Below are 20,689 nucleotides of genomic sequence, written 5' to 3'. Positions count from 1 at the left end.
TGTAAAATAATAACACAACTTAATTGCAAATTATATATATATTTTTGGTATGTTTTTATTGATTTAAACATGGAAGGCGATTAAACATACAGTTTCAGCATCATAGAGCATATACAGCGCATATACAGTCAAGCTCAACTAGCATATCAGCTGCACATCAGTAGGAATTCAACTAGAGTGGGTGCAGCAATATAACAGCATACATGCACGTAATTACAACCCTCAGTCCGAGGTGACCTCATCCTCGTCTAGTCGCAGGGGCTCGCATATATATCCCCTAAACTTATTCCATGCACCCCATATTCGCTCCCACTTCCCAGGGCATCCACAGTGGACAAATACCGCTTTTTCGGCCACCATTGCATCAAACATGTCCCTGCACCAGTCCCTTAGCGTAGGCAGCGCATCAGAGCCCTACAACCTGGCAATATTGTGTTTCGCCATCATCATACCCAACATGGCCCAATCCTGCTGGCGATGAGTCAGGTCATTAGCTTCCCATACATTCAACAAACAGCACCGGGGATCAGGCAGTAGGGAAACAGTTAGAGTCTGAGAGATGGTACGCATCACAGCAGTCCAGTACATTGCCACCCGATCACAGTCCCATATAGTATGATAGAATGTCCCCTCCTCCCCGCACCCATGCAGACAATACACATGTGACGCCTTCCCTATCTTGTATAGGATCGTTCTGGTGTAGTAAGTGCCTTGTAATATTTTCAGTTGGACTAATTTGAGCCTTGAGGGGATAGCCGTTTCCCGAGGGGAGGAAAGGGCCTCCTGCCACTCCGAGTCATCAAATTCACAAATATCACGAGACCAATTCAACCTCAACTTGGACGTCATGTCAGGAAGGTTGTTAATTAACTTCCGATATGTAAAGGATGTTGCTTTGTATGTCATATGTTCCATCAGTAACCTATCTTCAAGAGGGGTGGATTCCTGCAGGTCCATCCCTGCCGGGATGGCTGTTTGCAGCGCATGCCGAATTTGGATATATCTAAACCGCTCCGTCTGCGTCATATCATAATTTGTTTGTAGGAAGGAGAAGTCCACCACCTGCGTTTCTTCCAAAGGTCTCCTACCACTGAAATACCTATGTTGTCCGAGGCCTAGAACCCTCTACTGTTGCGAAGAGAACCCAAACTGTACCAGTCCGTAATGGTGTCATTTGCGTGATAAGATCAGAACATTGAAGGCGCCTACGCGCTTTGTACCAGAGTTGCACCGAGTGACGTGTAGGGCCCAATAGATCTGAAGGCACACGAAGACTGTAGAGGTTACCCATCAGGCCTCTAGACTCCAAGCACTGTCTGTCTGCTAAGTGTGCTGGTTCAGTCTGTGGGGCATGTAACCAATAATTAATTTGTTTGAGGTGGGCTGCCCAGTAGTACAATTCGATGTTTGGGAGTGAGATGCCTCCATCAAACCAGTCCTTTATACGCTTACCTTGTGCAATACGCGCTGGTTTCCCATCCCATAATAAGCTAGAGACCGCCGCCGCGATCGCTGTGAAATAAGAGGCCTTGACCGGAAACGGCGTATTTTCCAGGAGATACAGGAAGCGCGGGAGTGACATCATTTTGTATAAGGCTGCTTTGCCCAGAAGCGTGAGGGGGAGTACCCGCCACACCTTCACATCTCGCTTGAAACGGTCCAGTGGGGGCTTCAAATTCAAAGTGTAGAATTCATCTGGGTCTGATGTAACAAAAATACCCAGGTATTTGAACGCCGACCCAGTAGGTCATAAAGGGTAGCTCGCAGGGAGCAGAGGCGGGAGGCCTACAAGAACAAAGAGGACAGATTTGGACCAATTAATCCTGTTTCCCGACACTCTCCCAAATTTTTCACATACATTCAGAAGTTCCAGAATTTATTTTTTGGGGGAAGTGAGATAAAGAAGTATATCGTCTGCATATAGAGATATGCGATCTTCCCATACTGCAGACCACTGGATACCTTTGATAGAGGGTTCCCACCGGATCCAAATCGCTAAAGGCTCTAGAATCAGTGCAAATAACAAGGGGGATAACGGACATCCCTGCCTTCTCCCGCGGCCGTGTGGGAAATCCCTTGAGATGTGTCCATTAGCTGCCACGTGGGCCAGGGGTTTGGCATAGAGTAGACGAACCCAGGTGCAGAACTTAGGGCCGAAGCCCATGTGTTGGAGCACCGCAAACAGGTAAGGCCACTCTACTGTATCGAATGCCTTAGTGGCGTCGAGAGAGAGTAGGACAGCAGGTTCTTGTATATATTCCCGGCGGGCCATAACCGCCTGCAAGCGGCACAGGTTGAGCGCTGTACTGCGATGCGGCATAAAGCCAGACTGGTCTGGATGTACCAAGGTGGCAAGATGGGGGGCCAATCGCAACACCAGTAATTTGGCGAGGATCTTTGGTTCTGCATTTTTTAAGGAGATAGGGCGGTTGGAAACACAAGTCGTCGCAGGCTTGCTAGGTTTATGGATCGGAACAATCGTGGTTGGTAAGGCGCTGATCCCTAGGCAGTTCCCCAGCTTCTAGACTATCGGAGAACATATTCAGTAGGAAGGGAGCCGTTGTTTGCACAGTTTTCTTATATAATTCCACTGGAAGCCCATTAGGACCCAGCACCCTGCCAGACGCGAGCGCGTAAATCTCCTCTTGTATTTTATCCGAGGTGATGTCCGCCTTCAGTAGGAGCACCACTTCTGGGGAAAGGCGAGGGATCGTCAGATCTTTGAAATAATCGTGCAAATTATATTTTTGATCACGTTTTTTTTCTCCAATATATTAAAATTGAGTTTTATATAATTCCTTTTTCATTGGTTTTTTTTGGCAATCATACCGTACGCGTACAGTAACGGAATTACACCAAATTTGCCAGAGAGGTAGATTTCAGTTCGCAGATTGTGCTTTTTGTTAAACGGTGTATATCCGTTCAGTAGTTCCTAAGAAAGCCCCTACAGACTATGCATGTAGTGTTCTATGCACCGGGAAACTTGTCTTTTATATCTTCAATTCCTCAATCTGTATCCTTACACTTCCAGTACACACTATCACCCTTCTGTTTCAGTATTGTAGTGACCATACAGCACTATGTGCTTATCTATACACTGTTCTAAAAGAATCCATTCACTACATTAAAACACAAATCAGCAGACATACAATAATTTGTACATCCCCAGAGATATGCCAGTTATTGTGTACTGTGATATCACCACCTGGTGCAGGGCTTTATAATGTGATGCACCTTCCAGATGTGTCACATTGTAAATACTACACACCGTGGCACATGTTTTGCACCACCAGTGCATCACAAAAGTGATGCAACAGCTGTGTTAAAAGAGGCACAAGGGGGTTGTAAATCCACCCCTAACACATAGAAATTCATCCAGGCATTTTCCCCAGCAGTGCAAATTGAAGCATAGACTAGTAACATATTTATGTGCATATGTTACATTCCATTCCTTCGGAGGTACTACAGTATACTATAGGTAAACTGCTTATAGATTTATGCTGTAGCAGTTCCTTATAGTTCTGCACTTTCACATTCACCATACACTCTTAATGTATTCATTCATTCGTTTATGAACTACACATTCATTCTAAGAAACTTTTATACACTAACATAGAAATATAGTTCTTTCTTTGACCAGTGTAGGTAGTTCTAAAAAGAACTGGGTTTTTAGTTTCCTATTTTTTTGTGTTTTTTCAACAATTTTTTATTTTAAAACCAAAAAAATGGAACTGGATCCCAAAAAGTGTCCAACAGGAAGAAAAGAATGAAAAAAAAACCTAATGTAAAGGACAGCGATGCTCCTGCTTCCTGCATTTAATCAGGTCGATAGACTGTTCCCCATAGCACAAAAGTTTATCACAATAAATGCATAGAATTTTAACTTCACCAAAATCAGAATCAATTTGTGGGTGTGGACTGCTTGCTGAAAATGCTGCTTCAGCAGTTGATGTGCTTGGTGCAGTAGCAGGTGGGTTGTCCTACAACCTCCCTGTTGCAGCTCAAGCAAAGTGGTTGGGGAGCAAGTTCTTCACATGTCGCAACATATTTGCAGTGCCAAAGGAGTATTTTTTAGTTGGATCACCCCTTGAAAGAGTTGTTTGGCAAATTTTACAGGTTACTTTTGGAGCATTAAACTTTTTTTGCCCTTCATGAAAAGTAAAAACTTCCAAATTAGAGCTTTTTTCTTCTTCTTTGGAGGTTATTCAGGAAAGAAATCTCCCTCTAAAGAACAACTGGAAGATGAGTCCATTGCTGTTATTATGGTGATCTTCTTTCTATTTGACAGGATTCTCAGAAGAGACGCTTCTTCTTAGAAAGTCAAAGTAGAATTATTAAAATGGGATGGAACTTTCAACAGTTGGAGTAGGAAGTGTTATGAACCAATCATATCTCTTCTTTTAAAGTCACAGGGCTTTGCATACGCTTACGGTGGGCTTACGGTACTCTTATGATGCGAGTATGCATGACGTTCCTCCGCGATTCGTGTAATTGCTTTTAAAAGAAATATAAGCTTGTTAAAAGTTAAAAAAAACTATTTTCATAATTATCCCAGATAATGTCTTCCCTTAGTTTGTACATTAAATACATAAATTTATGTTTTTAAACAATTAAAAACATTGGCGCCTTTCGCGTACAGGGCGCTGTACATAACATCACACGGAATCTTTGATGCGACGCGTAACATCAAAGCATATTCGTAGAGTATGCGCGGGTACGCGCTTAGTATGATTAGCAGTACAAAGTATGGTGCGATCACCCTCTCAGTGTCAAAGCAGAGCACAGGGCGCGCTACGAGAATGATTATAAGTGGTCACTCATTGGAGATCCAATTCTGGGCCTGCCTCTGCACACATGATAACCCTGCCACCGTCTCGCTCTGTTATTAATTGTTGGTGCACACACTCACACTTGCACATGAGCCACATGCTTTGTGCTTCTTCGTATTTGCTCCCTCCTAATCCTCCCGTGACTTTTAATGTTTATTACTGCCTCACGTGGCCTTCCCAGGCCTCTATTCTAATTGATTGTATATGGTTGAACGTAAACCTTGTTTCCAAAACAATGACAAGTTATCTGTCAAAGGAGAGAATATGTAGTATACAGCAGGCGCGCAATACCCATTAGGCTAACGTGGCTTCAGCCCCCCACCCATCATCTGTGTCTCTTCCACGTTTTAATGTCCTTTCATCTCTCTCTTGCTTACTGTGTCTCACATCTTTTTTTTTCTTTTTTACAGTTATGGACGCTACTGTCTCCACTGTGCCGTATAAAACCTTACCCGAGTTTAAGTGGTGAACTCTCTTGGCTACAGTGAAGCCTGCTTCAAGAAGTAGAGCACCCTCTTTTAATCATGTCTATGGCACTAGGTGAGCAAAGAAACTTGTTTCCGAAACAACAACAAATTATCTGTAAAAGGAGAGAGTCGATAGTGTGCAGCAGCTTGACTGGGTAGAAATTTATAATTTCCACAGAGCAGTGACAATAGATATGTTACAACAGTCTGAGGAACAGATCTACAAGCTTATTGTGCCACTTTTGTGTCACTTTTAACATGGGAAAAGTGGCTCAAGGAGTTTGTAAATCTGCGTCTAACTTTTCAAAAAAACCTCTCAACTCCAGACTCTGAGAGTCAATGGGGTGCAACAGTCTAGGTACGCATATTAAGGACTCACATTAAAATTCACTTTTGACAGGAGTTTCGCAACTCAGTTTATGGTGATTAATCAAATGTCCTTTTGTTTGCTTCCAGTGACGCAGTAGGCACTTCCATATAGACACCACTTGAACGCGGGACTATAACAGAAGTGAAATGTACCAGGCACACAGCACACGTAAAATCGTAGTGTTACCTTGACTTGCAATGTTTCACCTCATTTACTCACATCTACATAATTTTAAACTCAAATTTTCTTTTTTGTTTTTCAGATTGCCTATTGTACGTCTTTTGGAGTCCACATCACAATTTGTTTATAATGTTTTATCAAAGTTATTTTTGTACTTGTTTATTATATTGTTATCATTAAGTTACGTTTACAGTTATTGTTGTTTTAATAAAAGTTAATTAAAAAAACTACATACTTTTTTTGGGGGGGGGAGGGGGGTGACGGTCCACAATAAAAATAATATTTATAATTTGAAGTACTATAGTAAGATGTTCAAGAGTAGAGTTGAAAAGTACTAACTGTACAATAAGTTATATTTTCTCTGGATAGACTATAACATAGAAAAGAAATCAAAGAAAAAAAAACAATGTGTACCACATTTACAAACCTCTTGCAACATTTTCCCGTGCAAACCTGCCCCCCTACAAAATTAAGTGTGTGGGCCTCAAAAACGCCCTTCAAACCACAGAAACAATCACCCCCCAAAGATTTCTATATTGTATGAGAGGGGCTGCGTGGACCTCCGTCTTGTGCCCTGGAGTCCACGACGCCCAGGCCCGGTTGCTGCAGTGTTCATTGGGGGGAAACAGCCATTACAACGTGATCATAAGCACGTGTGATCATCACCACGACGCCATTAGCACACATATGGCTTTATCACGCATGCTTTTACAACTAGTATACATTTACCACCCATGATAAAGGCATAAGCATGATAATGGCTTTGTGCTGACGGACACGCGTTGTAATGGCTGTGGCTTACGTGCTTCAAATTAGTTTTTAGGTACGCGTGTGACCAACTCTGATAACATCGGAGGCCAAGGACAAACACCGTGGTGTCTGTGGCAGAAATCTCATTGATCGCAGAGGAGGTAGGTGGAGGGTAAAATGAAAGTAACAGGTATAATAAAAATAACGGAGGAAAACTACTAAAATGGCAGTGAACGGAGTATGTAATCAACGTTTGGCGTCTCGGCAATATGTTTCAAATAAATATAGATAGCATATGATTATTAATATATTACAATAGTATACCAGCGGATGACACACATGGCCCAGGAAAAGAAAGCGGTAAATTAACCTGAAATGAGGACAGCTTTGCTTGAGTACAACTGGTGCATAAAACAAAACGGAAAGTTTTACATACTATCAAAGAAATGTAGCTCTTTTTTGACCAGTAAAGTTAGTTCTCAAAAAGAACTGTTTTTTTTTAACCACAATGCCCCCACGATCCCAGACAGCTCCCCGCGTCCTTCGCGAGCCGGCATTGCTTTGTCAGAGAGAGCAGCTTACATGCTGCTCTCTCTACATACAATTGAAAAAAAATTAAAACCCCTGAGGGGGTGGCTGTCCCCGGGGCTGCAGGGGGCCTTACAAGCCCCCCATTATGGAAACAAATTGCCCCCGGGATTTGGCCCCCCGTGGGCTAATTAAGAATAAAACAGACTTTAGTTTTATGTTCCTTTTCCACCGTGTACGCATACGATACCCCATGTGGGACCCCCTGAGCAGGCCTAGAGGGTCAGGATGTTTCCACCCTGCCCCCTTTCCGGAGCTGTGTTGCAGAGTGGTGTATAAAGGAGGCGTGCCATCTGAACACCTCTCTGCAAAACAGCTCCCTGGCGCATACTAGAGGTACCAGGTGGGCTAATTAGCTCACAAGGGTCCTCAGGATTGAAGAGGAATTAATTCCTCAACCTACAACGCGCCACAGGGCGTGTTTGCACACATGTCACCTCAGGCCCCACCCCCTTCCTTCACTATTGAGCAAAATATTACTCTAAAATCAGCCGAACTATGAATTCTAATTAACTCACCTGTTATCACGAGAGACGTCAGTGCTTCATCTTTGAGCGCAGTACGGACCCTGAAAAGTAAATCTAAGCGTACTTAACAGTAATTTGTATTTCCTTTCATAGGAATTTATTGTGTGGTTTACACCAGAAAAGTTTCTAAGTGTCTATTTTTTCAACGTACAAATATTCCTCTAAAATCAGTCGAACTACGAATTCCGATTTACTCACCTGTTATCAGGAGAGACCTCGGTGCTGCATCTTTTAGCCCACTACTGATCCTGAAAAGTAATTCTAACCATACTTACAGTAACTTGGATTTCTTTCCATAGGCTAACATTGACTGGTTTCACTTGAATTTTTTTTTTTTTAAGTGTGAAGTTTTGGAACTTTAAAAAATTCCTCAAAAATGAGCCGAACTACGAATTCCGATTTACTCACCTGTTATCAGGAGAGACCTCAGTGCTGCATCTTTCAGCCCACTACTGATCCTGAAAAGTAATTCTAATCGTAGTCACTGTAACTTGAATTTCCTTCCATAGGCTAACATTGACTGGTTTCACTTGGATTTTTTTTTTTTAAATGTGAAGTTTTGGAACTTTAGAAAATTCCTCAAAAATCAGCCGAACTACGAATTCCAATTTACTCACCTGTTATCAGGAGAGACATCAGTGCTGCATCTTTCAGCCCACTACTGATCCTGAAAAGTAATTCTAATCGTAGTTACTGTAACTTGAATTTCTTTCCATAGGCTAACATTGACTGGTTTCACTTGGAAATTCTTCTAAGTGTGGAGTTTTGGAACATTAAAGAATTCCTCTAAAATCAGACGAACTACGAATTCATATTTACTGACCTGTTATCAGAAGAGACCTCAGTGCTGCATCTTTCAGCCCACTTCTGATCCTGAAAAGTAATTCTAACCATACTTACAGTAACTTGAATTTCCCTCCATAGCCTAACATTGACTGGTTTGACCTTGGAAATTCTTCTAAGTGTGGAGTTTTGGAACATTAAAAAATTCCTCTAAAATCAGACGAACTACGAATTCCCATTTACTCACCTGTTATCAGGAGATACCTCACTGATGCATTTTTTAGCCCACTTCTGATCCTGAAAAGTATTTCTAACCATACTTACAGTAACTTGAATTTCCTTCCATATCCTAACATTGACTGGTTTCACTTGGAAATTGTTCTAAGTGTGGAGTTTTGGAACTTTAAAAAATTCCTCTAAAATGAGCCGAACTACGAATTCCAATTTACTCACCTGTTATCAGGAGAGACCTCAGTGCTGCATCTTTCAGCCCACTACTGATCCTGAAAAGTAATTCTGACCATACTTACAGTAACTTGAATTTCCTTCAATAGGCTAACATTGACTGGTTTCACTTGGAAATTCTTCTAAGTGTGGAGTTTTGGAACTTAAAATATTTCCTCTAAAATCGGCCGAACTACGAATTCTGATTTACTCACCTGTTATCAGGAGAGACCTCGGTGCTGCATCTTTCAGCTCAATACAGTTCCTGAAAAGTAATGTTAACCGTACTTACCAGTAACTTGAATTTCCTTCCATAGGATATCATTGCCTGCTATATAAAATATATATAAATAAAAAATATATAAAATAAGAAAATATATATTACAATTTCAATATTTTTAAAAACATTTTTTTCAATTTATATTAAAAATATGTAATGTAATTTAAAAAATAAAATATCTAAAAATAAATATGTTAAAACTGTAGTAAATCAGTTTAAAAAAATAACAATTAATACATTTAAAAATTATCATTTACAAAACCTTTGAAATTTATTGAAAAAATTATAGGTTTCAGCCACATTATAGTTACGATTTAGCATTTAAAAAAACTTAGAAATTCACTGAATAAACCATAGGTTTCAGCCATGTTATAGTAAGGAATTAGCATTTAAAAAACCTTAGAAATTCACTGAAAAAACCATAGGTTTCACACATGTTATAGTTAGCTGGACATTTCACTCATACAAAACCTTTGAAATTCCCCCGTTTTAGTTAGTTCAGCTAACTATAACTCTCGCGTCCGCAATGCATTGCTGATGACGTCATATATTACATCACTCATGACATCACTGATGACATCTCAAATGACATCACTGATGACATCATCCTTGTGAAAGAGTGGCAGACCTCCTCTCACCCTAATATTACCTTTGATGCACACATTCAAAAATAGAAACTAACATTTTCAAAAAAATGGAGATACCAATACCAGTTACAACCTATTCAGTAATTCCAACATCTACATACACATCCACTCATTCACCAACAGTACTATATAGTCACTCATACATGTGCTCACTCATCATATGTACTCATACACGTATACATCATGTTACACACCGATACTCATCCATAGAGTTACTCACACACATACTCAAACATGCAAATAAACTATCAAACATCCATTTACTTGCATATACAGCTATACACACACCACTACACTTACTTCTACAGAAATGTACACATACTTTCCCTCTTAAACAATCAGATATAGAAGCACATACTTATTTATACAGGAACTCTTACACACTCTCCCTCTCACATATACTCACTTATATACATCAATACTCACATATACTAGTTTAAAACATATGTAGTTTCGCTCGCGGAATTTGCGATTTTTTTGCAATTCCACGGTCCACGAATCACGCAAATTTGTCAAAGAATTTGCAATTCGCAAGTTGCCGTATTTCTTTTGCTTGAGCGTGCTTCAAAAATACAATCTTGCGCGCGCAGGGTTGACTTACCGTGATTCTGAGTGTGCCGAGTTGTTTTTCCTCCCGGTTTGCGTGCGCTGCGCCATTTTTGATCTTGCTGGGTGATTGCACAAGACTTTTCGACGGTGAGTACGTCATGGCGTGATCGCGCAAGACTTTTCGTCTGCGAGTACGTCATAGCGTCCCGCCATCTTGCACAGGGAGACTTTCAGAATGAGAATACGTCACAAGGGCCCGCGATCACGCAACACAAGAGAAAACAATTGCGAACACTTCGATGCGACGCGCAGCTGACATCCGGCGGGAGATTTGAACAGCTCGCTTTCCCGAAATAGCAAAAATTACAATTCTGCACAAGAAATCTATCGCTGGCAGCATAAACCTTCTGAACTTGATGATTTGGATCAGAATAACTCCTCAGATTGACATTTAGCTGCACTTTTTTGTGCAAAGAGTGCATTTTTGGGGGGTTGGGAGGAAAGAAGTGCCCCAGAGTCTCCAACTTCCTGTTCCTGTCCAGCAGGCTCTTCCCAGTGCTTTGTCCATGTCCTGGTCACTTTTCATTTGGATCTGGAACTGGAAGGATAACTCTTTGTGGCTGCTGCTGGATATTTGTTTTTGAGGACTTTATGTTTGGATCACTTTTGGATTTGAGATTTTACAAGTAAGTTGGTGTTGCTTGTTTGGGGCATTGCAGTTGCTGCAACTACAATTTATTTAAACTTTTTCACAAATTTAAAAAAAATATATTGTGGGTAGCCACAGTATCTAGTAGGCCTAGGGTTAGTCATAGGTGCATGATACAACTGTTTCTGTGAGTTTTGTTGAACTTAAATATCATTTATGGCATGTAATTGACTAGCTCACTGTTATTATATCAATGTGGATGTTTTTGTAATTTTGGGGTGCGTGTTAAAGCCACACTAGCCACTAGGCCCACGGGTAGTCAGTGGTGCATGGGCCAAGTCTTTCTGTGTGTTCTCTTGATTTTAAACATCATTTAGGGCATGGATGCCATTGGATTGGGGTGATTTTTGTGTATATTTCGACTTTTTTGGGTGTTGTTGGGGCCTTGTCCAGGGCTTGGCCATGTGGGTGAGGGCCATTTTGAGGCCTGGTCCGGGGCCTGGCCATGTAGGTGGGGTCTCTAGAGGCCATTTTGAAGCCAGGCAGTGTGCTTTGTGCCATAGGCCTGCACCCAGTCTGCCTTGCTTTCATCCATTATGCCCAGGGGTAGTCAGTGGTGCTTGAAACAACTCTCTCTGTGTGTTCTGTTGATTTTAAACATCATTTAGGGCATGGATGTCAATTGATTTGGGTGATTTGTGTGTGTATTTTGATTTTTTGGGTGTTACTGGGGACTGGTCCAGGTCCTGACCATGTGGGTGAGGGCCATTTTGAGACCTTGTCCAGGGCCTGGCCATGCGGGTGGGGGTCTCTATTGGCCATTTTGAAGCCAGGCATTGTGCTTTGTGCCATAGGCCTGCACACAGTCTGCCTTGCTTTCATCCATTGTGCCCAGGGGTAGTCAGTGGTGCATGAAACAACTCTCTCTGTGTGTTCTGTTGATTTTAAACATCATTTAGGGCATGGATGCAATTGGATTGGGGTGATTATTGTGTGTATTTTGATTTTTTGGGTGTTGTCGGGCCTGGTCCAGGGCCTGGCCATGTGGGTGGGGGCCATTTTGAGACCTGGTCCAGGGCCTGGCCATGTGGGTGGGGGTCTCTAGGGGCCATTTTGAAGCCAGGCATTGTGCTTTGTGCCATAGGCCGGCACCCAGTCTGCCTTGCTTTCATCCATTGTGCCCAGGGGTAGTCAGTGGTGCATGAAAAAACTCTCTCTGTGTGTTCTATTGATTTTAAACATCATTTAGGGCATGGATGCCATTGGATTGTGGTGATTTTTGTGTGTATTTCGATTTTATTGGTGTTGTTGGGGCCTGGTTCAGGGCCTGGCCATGTGAGTGAGACCATTTTGAGACCTGGTCCAGGGCATGGCCATGTGGATGGGGGTCTCTAGGGGCCGTTTTGAAGCCAGGCATTGTGCTTTATGCCATAGGCCTGCACCCAGTCTGCTTTGCTTTCATCCATTCTATGCCCAGGGGGTAGTCAGTGGTGCATGAAACAACTCTCTCTATGTGTTCTGTTGATTTTAAACATCATTTAGGGCATGGATGCCATTGGATTGGGCTGATTTCTGTGTGTATTTTGAAGTTTTGAGTGTTGTTGGGGCCTGGTCCAGGGCCTGGCCATGTGGGTGGGGACATTTTGAAGCCTGGTCCAGGGCCTGGCATGTGGGGGTCTCTAGGGGCCATTTTGAAGCCAGGCAGTATGCTTTGTGCCATAGGCCTGCACCCAGTCTGCCTTCCTTTCATCCATTATATGCCATGGGGTAGTCGGTGGTGCATGAAACAACTTTCTCTGTGTGGTAGCTCTTCTATTAATTTAAACATCCCTTTTGGATTAGAACTGCAATTTTTATTTTGGGTATTTCTGTGTGTTGTGTTAATAATAATAAATGCCTAGTTGCTTGCAAAAATGAAGCACAACATATGCAACATTTCTTTAACTGATGTTCCTCTGGCTTCTTTTGCTTTAGGTGCACAAAGACCGAGAACCAGGAATCATCCTCATCATCAACACTTGTTGTAGTGCCAGGAAAAAGTCCTGCTGCCATGTGTGCACAACATCACGTGATGTCACGTGTGGTGTCCACAGACAACTTTGCAACTCTTACAACTGCGTCCTGCTATTCTGACATCTGAAGAAGATGGGTCCAAGAAAGGTGGCCGTAGCTCCTTTACCAAGAAAGTTGCCAGTGACTGCCAGTAAGAAGGACTCGGAGCAGAAAAAGCAAGTGGTGCCACTTACAAAGGAGACTGGTGTGCCGACAGACACTTTTTTGGGGAAACAAAAAACTACATCTTCAGCAGCGGTGTCTGCCGGGGACCAAGCTGGGAGCAGCACCTTTGCTTCATTGGTCTCAGTGCCACAACGCCAAGTTATTCCCAAGTCCATGAATGCCGCAGAGGCACCCTATTTAATTGCTCTTTCACCATCGACCAGTGATGTTGGCGTTGACTCATGGCAAAGTAGCATCCAATAAACTCAGGGTGTAACTCATCTGATGAGTGTTCAACCACAGCCGCAATGACTACCACAGGTGCAACAAGGATAGGTGCAAGGAGAGGCGCAAGGAGAGGCACAAGGAGAGGCGCAAGGAGTGGCGCAAGGAGTGGCACAAGGAGTGGTGCAAGTGGAGGTGCAAGTGGAGGCGCAAGTGGAGGCGCATGTGAAGGCGCAAGTGGAGGCACAAGTAGAGGTGCAAGTAGAGGCGCATGGAGAGGCACAACTCCCCACAATGCTTGTTCCTCCAGAAGTAGGGGCACATCAGGAACTGAATATTCAAGCGGAGGTATCATCCGAGCAAGCCACACCTCCTGATGATCCATTGTCTTCCAGATCCCCAGCAAGAAAAAGGTCAAGGAGGGCTAGTACAAGTTCTTCTTCAAGCCCCCTTCCTTCTGATGATCTAGATGTTGATTGGCAGCCACCAATGCAGTCTGAGAGGGAGGCACGTCATGAGCCGACAAAGGTAGGTAAAAGGAAGGTTACCGCAAGGCTTTCACTTATGGGTGATGATGACGTACAAGAAGTAGAAGTGGTGTATTCTGCTGCCGATGAACAGTCTGACGATGACGACCCAGTCATCACAGTCTTCACTCCAGCCCCAGTGGGCATACAGCAGACAGACATTTTTACCTTATCCAAAAATGCTGCTTTGCAGGATGTGTGTGGCGTGGCACCACTGGTGGTACCACCACCAACACAGGTAACTACTAAACCAACACGACCTACAGCTTCCATATTTTCTCATCAGAAGGGCCGGCAGGGACCTTCATCCAGCTTGACCTCCATTACCTCAAGTAGTGGTGCTGTAAGTGCACAACAGACTCAAATTCAGCCACGCCCATCCTCCACTTCATCTGGCATTGAATGTAGCACCTCCACCACCACCAGAAATCTCCAGTCCCCAGTTTGGGACTTCTTTAGTATTAGCAAAAAGGAGGAAAACCTAGTCATTTGTTCGATTTGTAAACAAGTAGTTAGTCGGGGTAAGCTTGGTACCAACTATGGTACCAGAGGTCAGAGAGGGCATCTCAAAAAACACCACATTATCCAGTGGGAGGCGCACCTAAGTAATATCCAGAAAGCCAAAAGTACAAATCCAAATGTAGACATTGATATTGCAATTGATGACGAGGAGGAGCTGATCGTGCATGGGGAGGTGAACAACCGAGAGACATTTTTTCTGGTACACTCAGTACCCCTGGCAGCAGCACTGCAGTGGTAGCGCCCAGACCCTCCTCTTCCCCAGCAAGATCAAGGCTGCACAGTAGTCTGGTAGAGACACCAATGCAAAAAAGTACATAAATGAGCCTAACTGGGTTGAGGAGATCTGGATCTTCCTCATCACATATGAAAAAATAGTCCAGACCACCATTAAAAGCATGTTTTGGTCGGAGGCACCATTTGAACGCAACCACCCAACGGCAGATCTTTATAATGCAATTCTGGCTAAAATGTTAGCGCTGGACCTTCTCCCTTTTTCTTTTGTGGAAGGGGTGGGTTTTCTAGAATTTGTGGCAACAGTCTGCCCTAAATGAAAGGTTCATAGCCGGTCCTATCTTGCCAGAGTTGCGGTACCAGCACTACATCAAGATGTGCTGGTTGTGATTGGGGCAGCTTTGCAGAAGAGTGCTGTTCACTCTATTCCCCTGACAACAGACATGTGGACCAGTCGCCAAGCTGTTGATTACATCTGCATCACTGCACACTGGGTCTATTTTGCAGGGGTTAGAGACAAGATATCTGCAGGTGTTGTCAGTGCTACAATTTTTATAGCTAGACAGAAACATGCAACAGTAGCCATGTTTGCCATGGAGAAATCTCATACTGCAGTAAACATTTTGGAGGAGTTTAACAGAAAGGTCTTTAAATGGCAGCATCCAAGAAAGTACATGATTGGTTATGTTTCCACGGATAATGGCAGTAATATAGTTAGGGCCATGAATGATGGTGGCTATTTCAGAGTGCTGTGTCTGGCGCACAGTATTAACATTGTTGTTCAAGATTTCTTGAAAAAAGATAACAAAGTCAGCAAGTTACTGACCACCTGCCGAAGAATCTGCTCACATTTCAGCCATTCTTTTAAGGCCTGGAAGCAGCTAAGGATTATTCACTCTGTCCGTAGATTGCCAGTCAGAGGACTCATCCAGGAGGTGGCAACACGTTGGAACTCAACCTGCTACATGCTTGAGCATCTGTTTGAGCAGTACTTGGTAATCAATGAGTATGTCTTTAATGCACGGGGTTCTTCTATGAAAGACATGAGGCAAGAGGTGAAGGAATGTGACCTAGTGAAAAGCCTGACAGACATGCTTTGTCCTTTTGCGGTCTTCACGCGTGAAGTCAGCAGGGAGGACTGTACTTTGGGAAAAGCTATCCCATTGTTGCGCATGCTAGAGCACCAACTGAAGGCGGTGTCTTCAATGTTCAAAGATGATACTGACAAGCAAGACGCATTTCAGTTGGCGGAAAGCTTATTAACCCGCCTACTTGACAATGCAAGGCTTAAAGGAATATATTCTCAACAACATTACATTTGTGCCACTGTTCTGGATCCACGGTACAAAAAGGCACATGCCAGCAATACATTCATTCCTTTTCATGAAACAGATGTTTCAAAGTACAAACATTGGCTAGCTCTGTCAGCCACTCGGTTCGAAAATGAGCAGCAGGAAATTGAAGGAACCGACAGAAGTACTACTGAATCAGCAGGCCATCCGACGTCAAGGTCCACTTCTGGGGCTGAAGGCAGTCACTTTCCCTCAGAGCCGTTACCGACACCAGCACCCGTATTATCATCATCCTCCTCACTTGCACCAAGCCCAGCCATAATATTGTCTGAAGCGGATTGGATAACTCATCAAGGGTTTGCTCGTTCCAGTGAAGATGCAAAGGGCACAGACGGTACGCTAAGAGGAGCACCCCTGGATGACCTTGAGTGGATGTGCTGGCCCATCTGGATGACCCAACAGAGATCTACATTGATCACAACCCATTGATGTATTGGTATGGGAAAAGGGGTCAATGGCCACTGATCACCAAGCTGGCTCTAAATTATTTGTCTTGCCCACTGGCAAGGGTGTCTTCTGAACGTGTTTTCAGTGCTGCTGGTGCCATTGTAACTTCAAAAAGGACCCGCCTCTTGCCCAAGAATTTGGAGAAGTTAACAATGATCAAGATGAATCCGCACTTCATACCGCCAGATTACAAAATACGTGAATCCACGCAGGAAGAAGAGGAGTACACCAACTTAGGTGACAGAAGTTCTTCTCTGTTAGCTGACCTACTCCAGTTGCAAGTCACAGAGTTTGAGGACAAGCCCTATTTCCCTGACACCTAGGCCTGAACTACTGACTTCCTTTTTTTTCATCCCTATTCAATTTTATTTCTGTGTCTTTCTTTGTTTTGAAACTTTACCACAAGAAAACTCTAATCACAACAAATCCATCACCAGCACTGTCTTCGTCTTATTTCCTTTTCCTTATTGAAGGTGCTGGTGCCTGCATTCCTGAAGATCACAATTTCACAACTCAGTCATGCTCCTATATCCTCCTCCTCCAGATTCCCCCTATTCATTTTCCTCAAGGCAGATGGCTGGATTACGCAGAATCAGGAAACTGTCGCTTCATAGACGAGTCCCCTCAAAAGAAGTCGGACTGGAATCACTGACTATATGCTGATTGCTGATGCTGACTGTTACTTCGGAAATTGACACGAGAGGCTGCCCTGTGGGCCTTAACTTTAAGAACAAGATGTGGACAAAAAGTGGAACAGGTAATGAATAAGGGGATGGCATGCAGTGGACAACACTGGCTGTCTGGCTCTGTTGAAAGCAATTGCTGTTTGTTTGTTGTGCATGAAGTGAATCATATGTGTTCTGTTATTATTTAATCTTTTACACCCTAAATCTAACTCAAGTCTACTCTGTTTTTACCTTGTTTAATTCAAATTGTACTTCTACTGCTGGGGTCACTACGTTGAATTTTTTAATATGGAAAATGTCCTTGGACTCACTGTGTGTAGACTGTGACTGCATGAACAACATTGAGTTTGCCAATATACCATGATGATGATGAGTCTTGATGATCAAAGTTACATAATATCTTTATTCTTTACCGTCACTCACTGGGATGGATGCTGGATCATCATCTTTGGTTTACAGAAGAACTATGGCCATTTCGAGAGTGGCAAACAGGTAAACAAGTCAACAACAACAACAGCAGAACTACATGTCTGTCTAGTCATGGTATGGAGTGGTCGAGCTAGTGTAGTGTTGTTATGCCAGAGTCCAGACAGCAGTTCATGTAAAATTGCGGCTATGTGGCTTGCTGCATACAATTAGATATGCTTTGTCTGTCAGTGTCAAAGAGGTATGCTTCATCAGGTTGGATCACTCAGTGGTGCCTGTCTTGACCGTCTGCATGGCCCTGGCCTGCTGTGTGCTAATTAATACTATCCTTGAAAAGGAGACTCAGAGTACGCACTTTAGAAATGATGCTTGTTGTATGTAATACTGTTGCCTCTGAAACTGAAAGTGTTATTTTGCACTACACACCGTACCTTATATTTTTTCTCCGTGGTGTTTTAAAATCACTTCCTGTTTTTCCATCAACAATTACAGGCCGGCTTTTACCCTGTTGCGATGGGAAAAACATTAACTCAGGCTTACCATTAGCAATCCGCAATTCCGCATCCGCCAGGCAGGCAGTGGACAGTGTGTCTGGTCACCAAGATTGATCAACGGAGCGTCAGATGGAATGGAGGTATACCGCGAATAAGAGGAATGGCTGGATGCATGCAACATCTTAAATTAAACAGGACAACTACAACATACAGTTACAGTATCCTCTTCACTTCTCCTTATCTTTTACATAATGTTATTGTTGTGAACTTCTATGAGTGTGACTCTGTGCGTTTGCTCTCTGCTTCAAATTCATCCCTATAGCTATTTGATAAGTTTCTTTGCTATTTTTAAAACTAATTTACTGTACTAATAAGTGTTTATTCTCTCTGAGGGCAGATAGGCAAGTGAAATTGCATAATTACTGCAGCCCTGTACTGTCAAATTGTTTATTCATAGTTAGTAAGTTGTAGTAAGTACTAGTTTTCAGTAACCTAACCATCCATTTAGCAAACAACTTCATGCATGCAGTGCACTTCCTTTATGTCCCTTAAAAGATTTATCGATATCTTCGTATCCAAACATTTGCTTTACTTCATTGTTGTTTATCCATGCTGTGTTTTTTTTCTTCTCTCCACAAAACGTTCCCAAAACCCCCCATCCCCATCCGATTTTCAAACCCTAACCCTCTTCCCCCGGGCTGTGTGGTTTTCATTGAGGTGTGAGTAAATGACAACAATAATTCCACACACTTGCTGGGGAGGATAAGGTCAAAGTAACAGTAAGTCGATTTCAAGGCTGGTGAAGGAATCCAAGGATATGTTTTTATTCTTATTCTGCCTGACACACACCCATGAGTATTTGCAAATCAAATCAGAATTTCATGTGCGCCATCAAGTGGATTGATCATAAACAACATCCTCCTCCTACACGTCACGAATGCTTACGCTGCTGTGTCCTTCACCTACAGTACTATCTCTTGTAGTAGCCATACTCCACACAACTAGTAGTTATATTTTGAATACTTTAGCATTGCTTAGGCTACAATTTATGGCGCTGTTCTTGTGTACTGTACTATCTATCGTACTGTTCTAATGCTCTGCTCAGGCCACTCAATGTTTCATTCCCTTTTTTTTCATATGCTGCCACTGCCAGTGTGTACCACTACTACTACCACCACAACAATGACATTACATTCGTCCAGGATTCCATACAGAACCTTCATCGCCATTTGCCATGCAGCCAGTCCTGTACCTAGCCCTATTCTTAAACACGAATCACAGGTAAGGTAAGCATTTTGGGGGAGGAAGAATAATGGAGTAGGAGGAGAGTATAGACTGACGGTAGTACTAGTAAAGTAGTAGGACAATTGAATTCAGCCAGCACTTTTGTTCAAATTTGGGCGAATAGACAATTTGAATCAACCAGCCTGTTAAGTTTCAGGAAAACAAACGTACACTTAACCCCCCTGCCTCCGCCACAAAACAGTAAAAAAAAATGTGTATGCTATGTTTAAGTAGAAATAAATAATTATTGGAGCCCTAAGACAAATAAACTATCCCACAAGAAGACCCGACCCACCCCCTCCCTAACCCCAACCAATGTCCATGAATCAAATCATTCCCCAAAAGTCCAAAATCCCCAACGCCCAATTCCCAACTCCCCAAAAGTCTTTAAAAAAGGGGCATGGGACAGTCTCTCTACTTCTGCCGGCGGTGTCCTTTGGCCAGGTGGTCAGGCTTCTCTTCCCGGAGGTCCTTTAGCAGGGTTTTCAGCCTCGCCACCTCCCGCTCAAGGGTGGACACTCTCAGGGTCAAGCGGTGCACACAACCCTTGCACTTGCAGGTACTGTGGGGGACAGCTGTTGTTTTTGCTGCTCGGCGGTGGCAGGTGGCTGCCGGACCGCAGGTCCGTACTTTTGGAGGTTTGCGCTGACTGTATGACCCAGGGGAAGCGGAGGAGGATGCAGCTGTTGTGGATGTTGTTGACTGCGACTGCGTGTCTTCCTCCTCCTGGGCCACCAGCCACCGATATTCAGTGACAATTGCCTCCAGCTTCCGTTGCCAGGCCCGTCTAGCCAACTCCTTCCTAGTTAGTTTAGAAGGAGTATCTATGTGAACAAAGAAAAACATACTGTAACCAATGCTCTTTAAGATTAACACAAAATAACTCAGCAGAAAGTTGTGTCACAATAGCACTAGCAACTTGCAAGCACAGTACATAATATTTGTGGCATGTATCTATCTAACCTCCCACTTCGTCGGCCTCTGCTCTAACATTAGTGGGAGTTTTAGGAATTCTACTAGCACTATATGGACTCACTACATTAGACTCAGACAGTACATCAGTCTTCTTCTTCTTCTCCTCTCTTGTTTAGCGAAATTGGTATGTAAACTTGTGGAAGTTGGCATAATGCCAGCGCAGTCAACTTGCACCCGAGAAAAACAGACGCAAGCCATGATGACACAGATTTGCGTTACTGTTACCAGTCCAGTACATGC

The 20,689-nt window shown here is 43.1% G+C and overlaps 1 protein-coding gene across 1 annotated transcript in view; it reads right to left on the bottom strand.

Annotated features, from left to right (window-relative positions):
* Positions 1 to 19,888: 19,888 nt before the first annotated feature.
* LOC147685290 (uncharacterized) overlaps positions 19,889 to 20,689 on the bottom strand; it is a 36,368-nt gene continuing 35,567 nt past the window's right edge. Inside the window, exon 5 of the mRNA XM_086939773.1 lies at positions 19,889 to 20,298. Within this exon, the coding sequence (XP_086795899.1) occupies positions 19,889 to 20,298 (410 nt within the window). The remainder of the gene's footprint in view (positions 20,299 to 20,689) is intronic.

Source organism: Lissotriton vulgaris, chromosome 10, assembly GCF_964263255.1.
Source record: "Lissotriton vulgaris chromosome 10, aLisVul1.2, whole genome shotgun sequence".
Lineage (NCBI taxonomy): Eukaryota > Metazoa > Chordata > Amphibia > Caudata > Salamandridae > Lissotriton > Lissotriton vulgaris.
The sequence above is the reverse complement of the archived record's forward strand: the minus strand, read 5'-3'. Positions and strand labels throughout refer to the sequence as shown.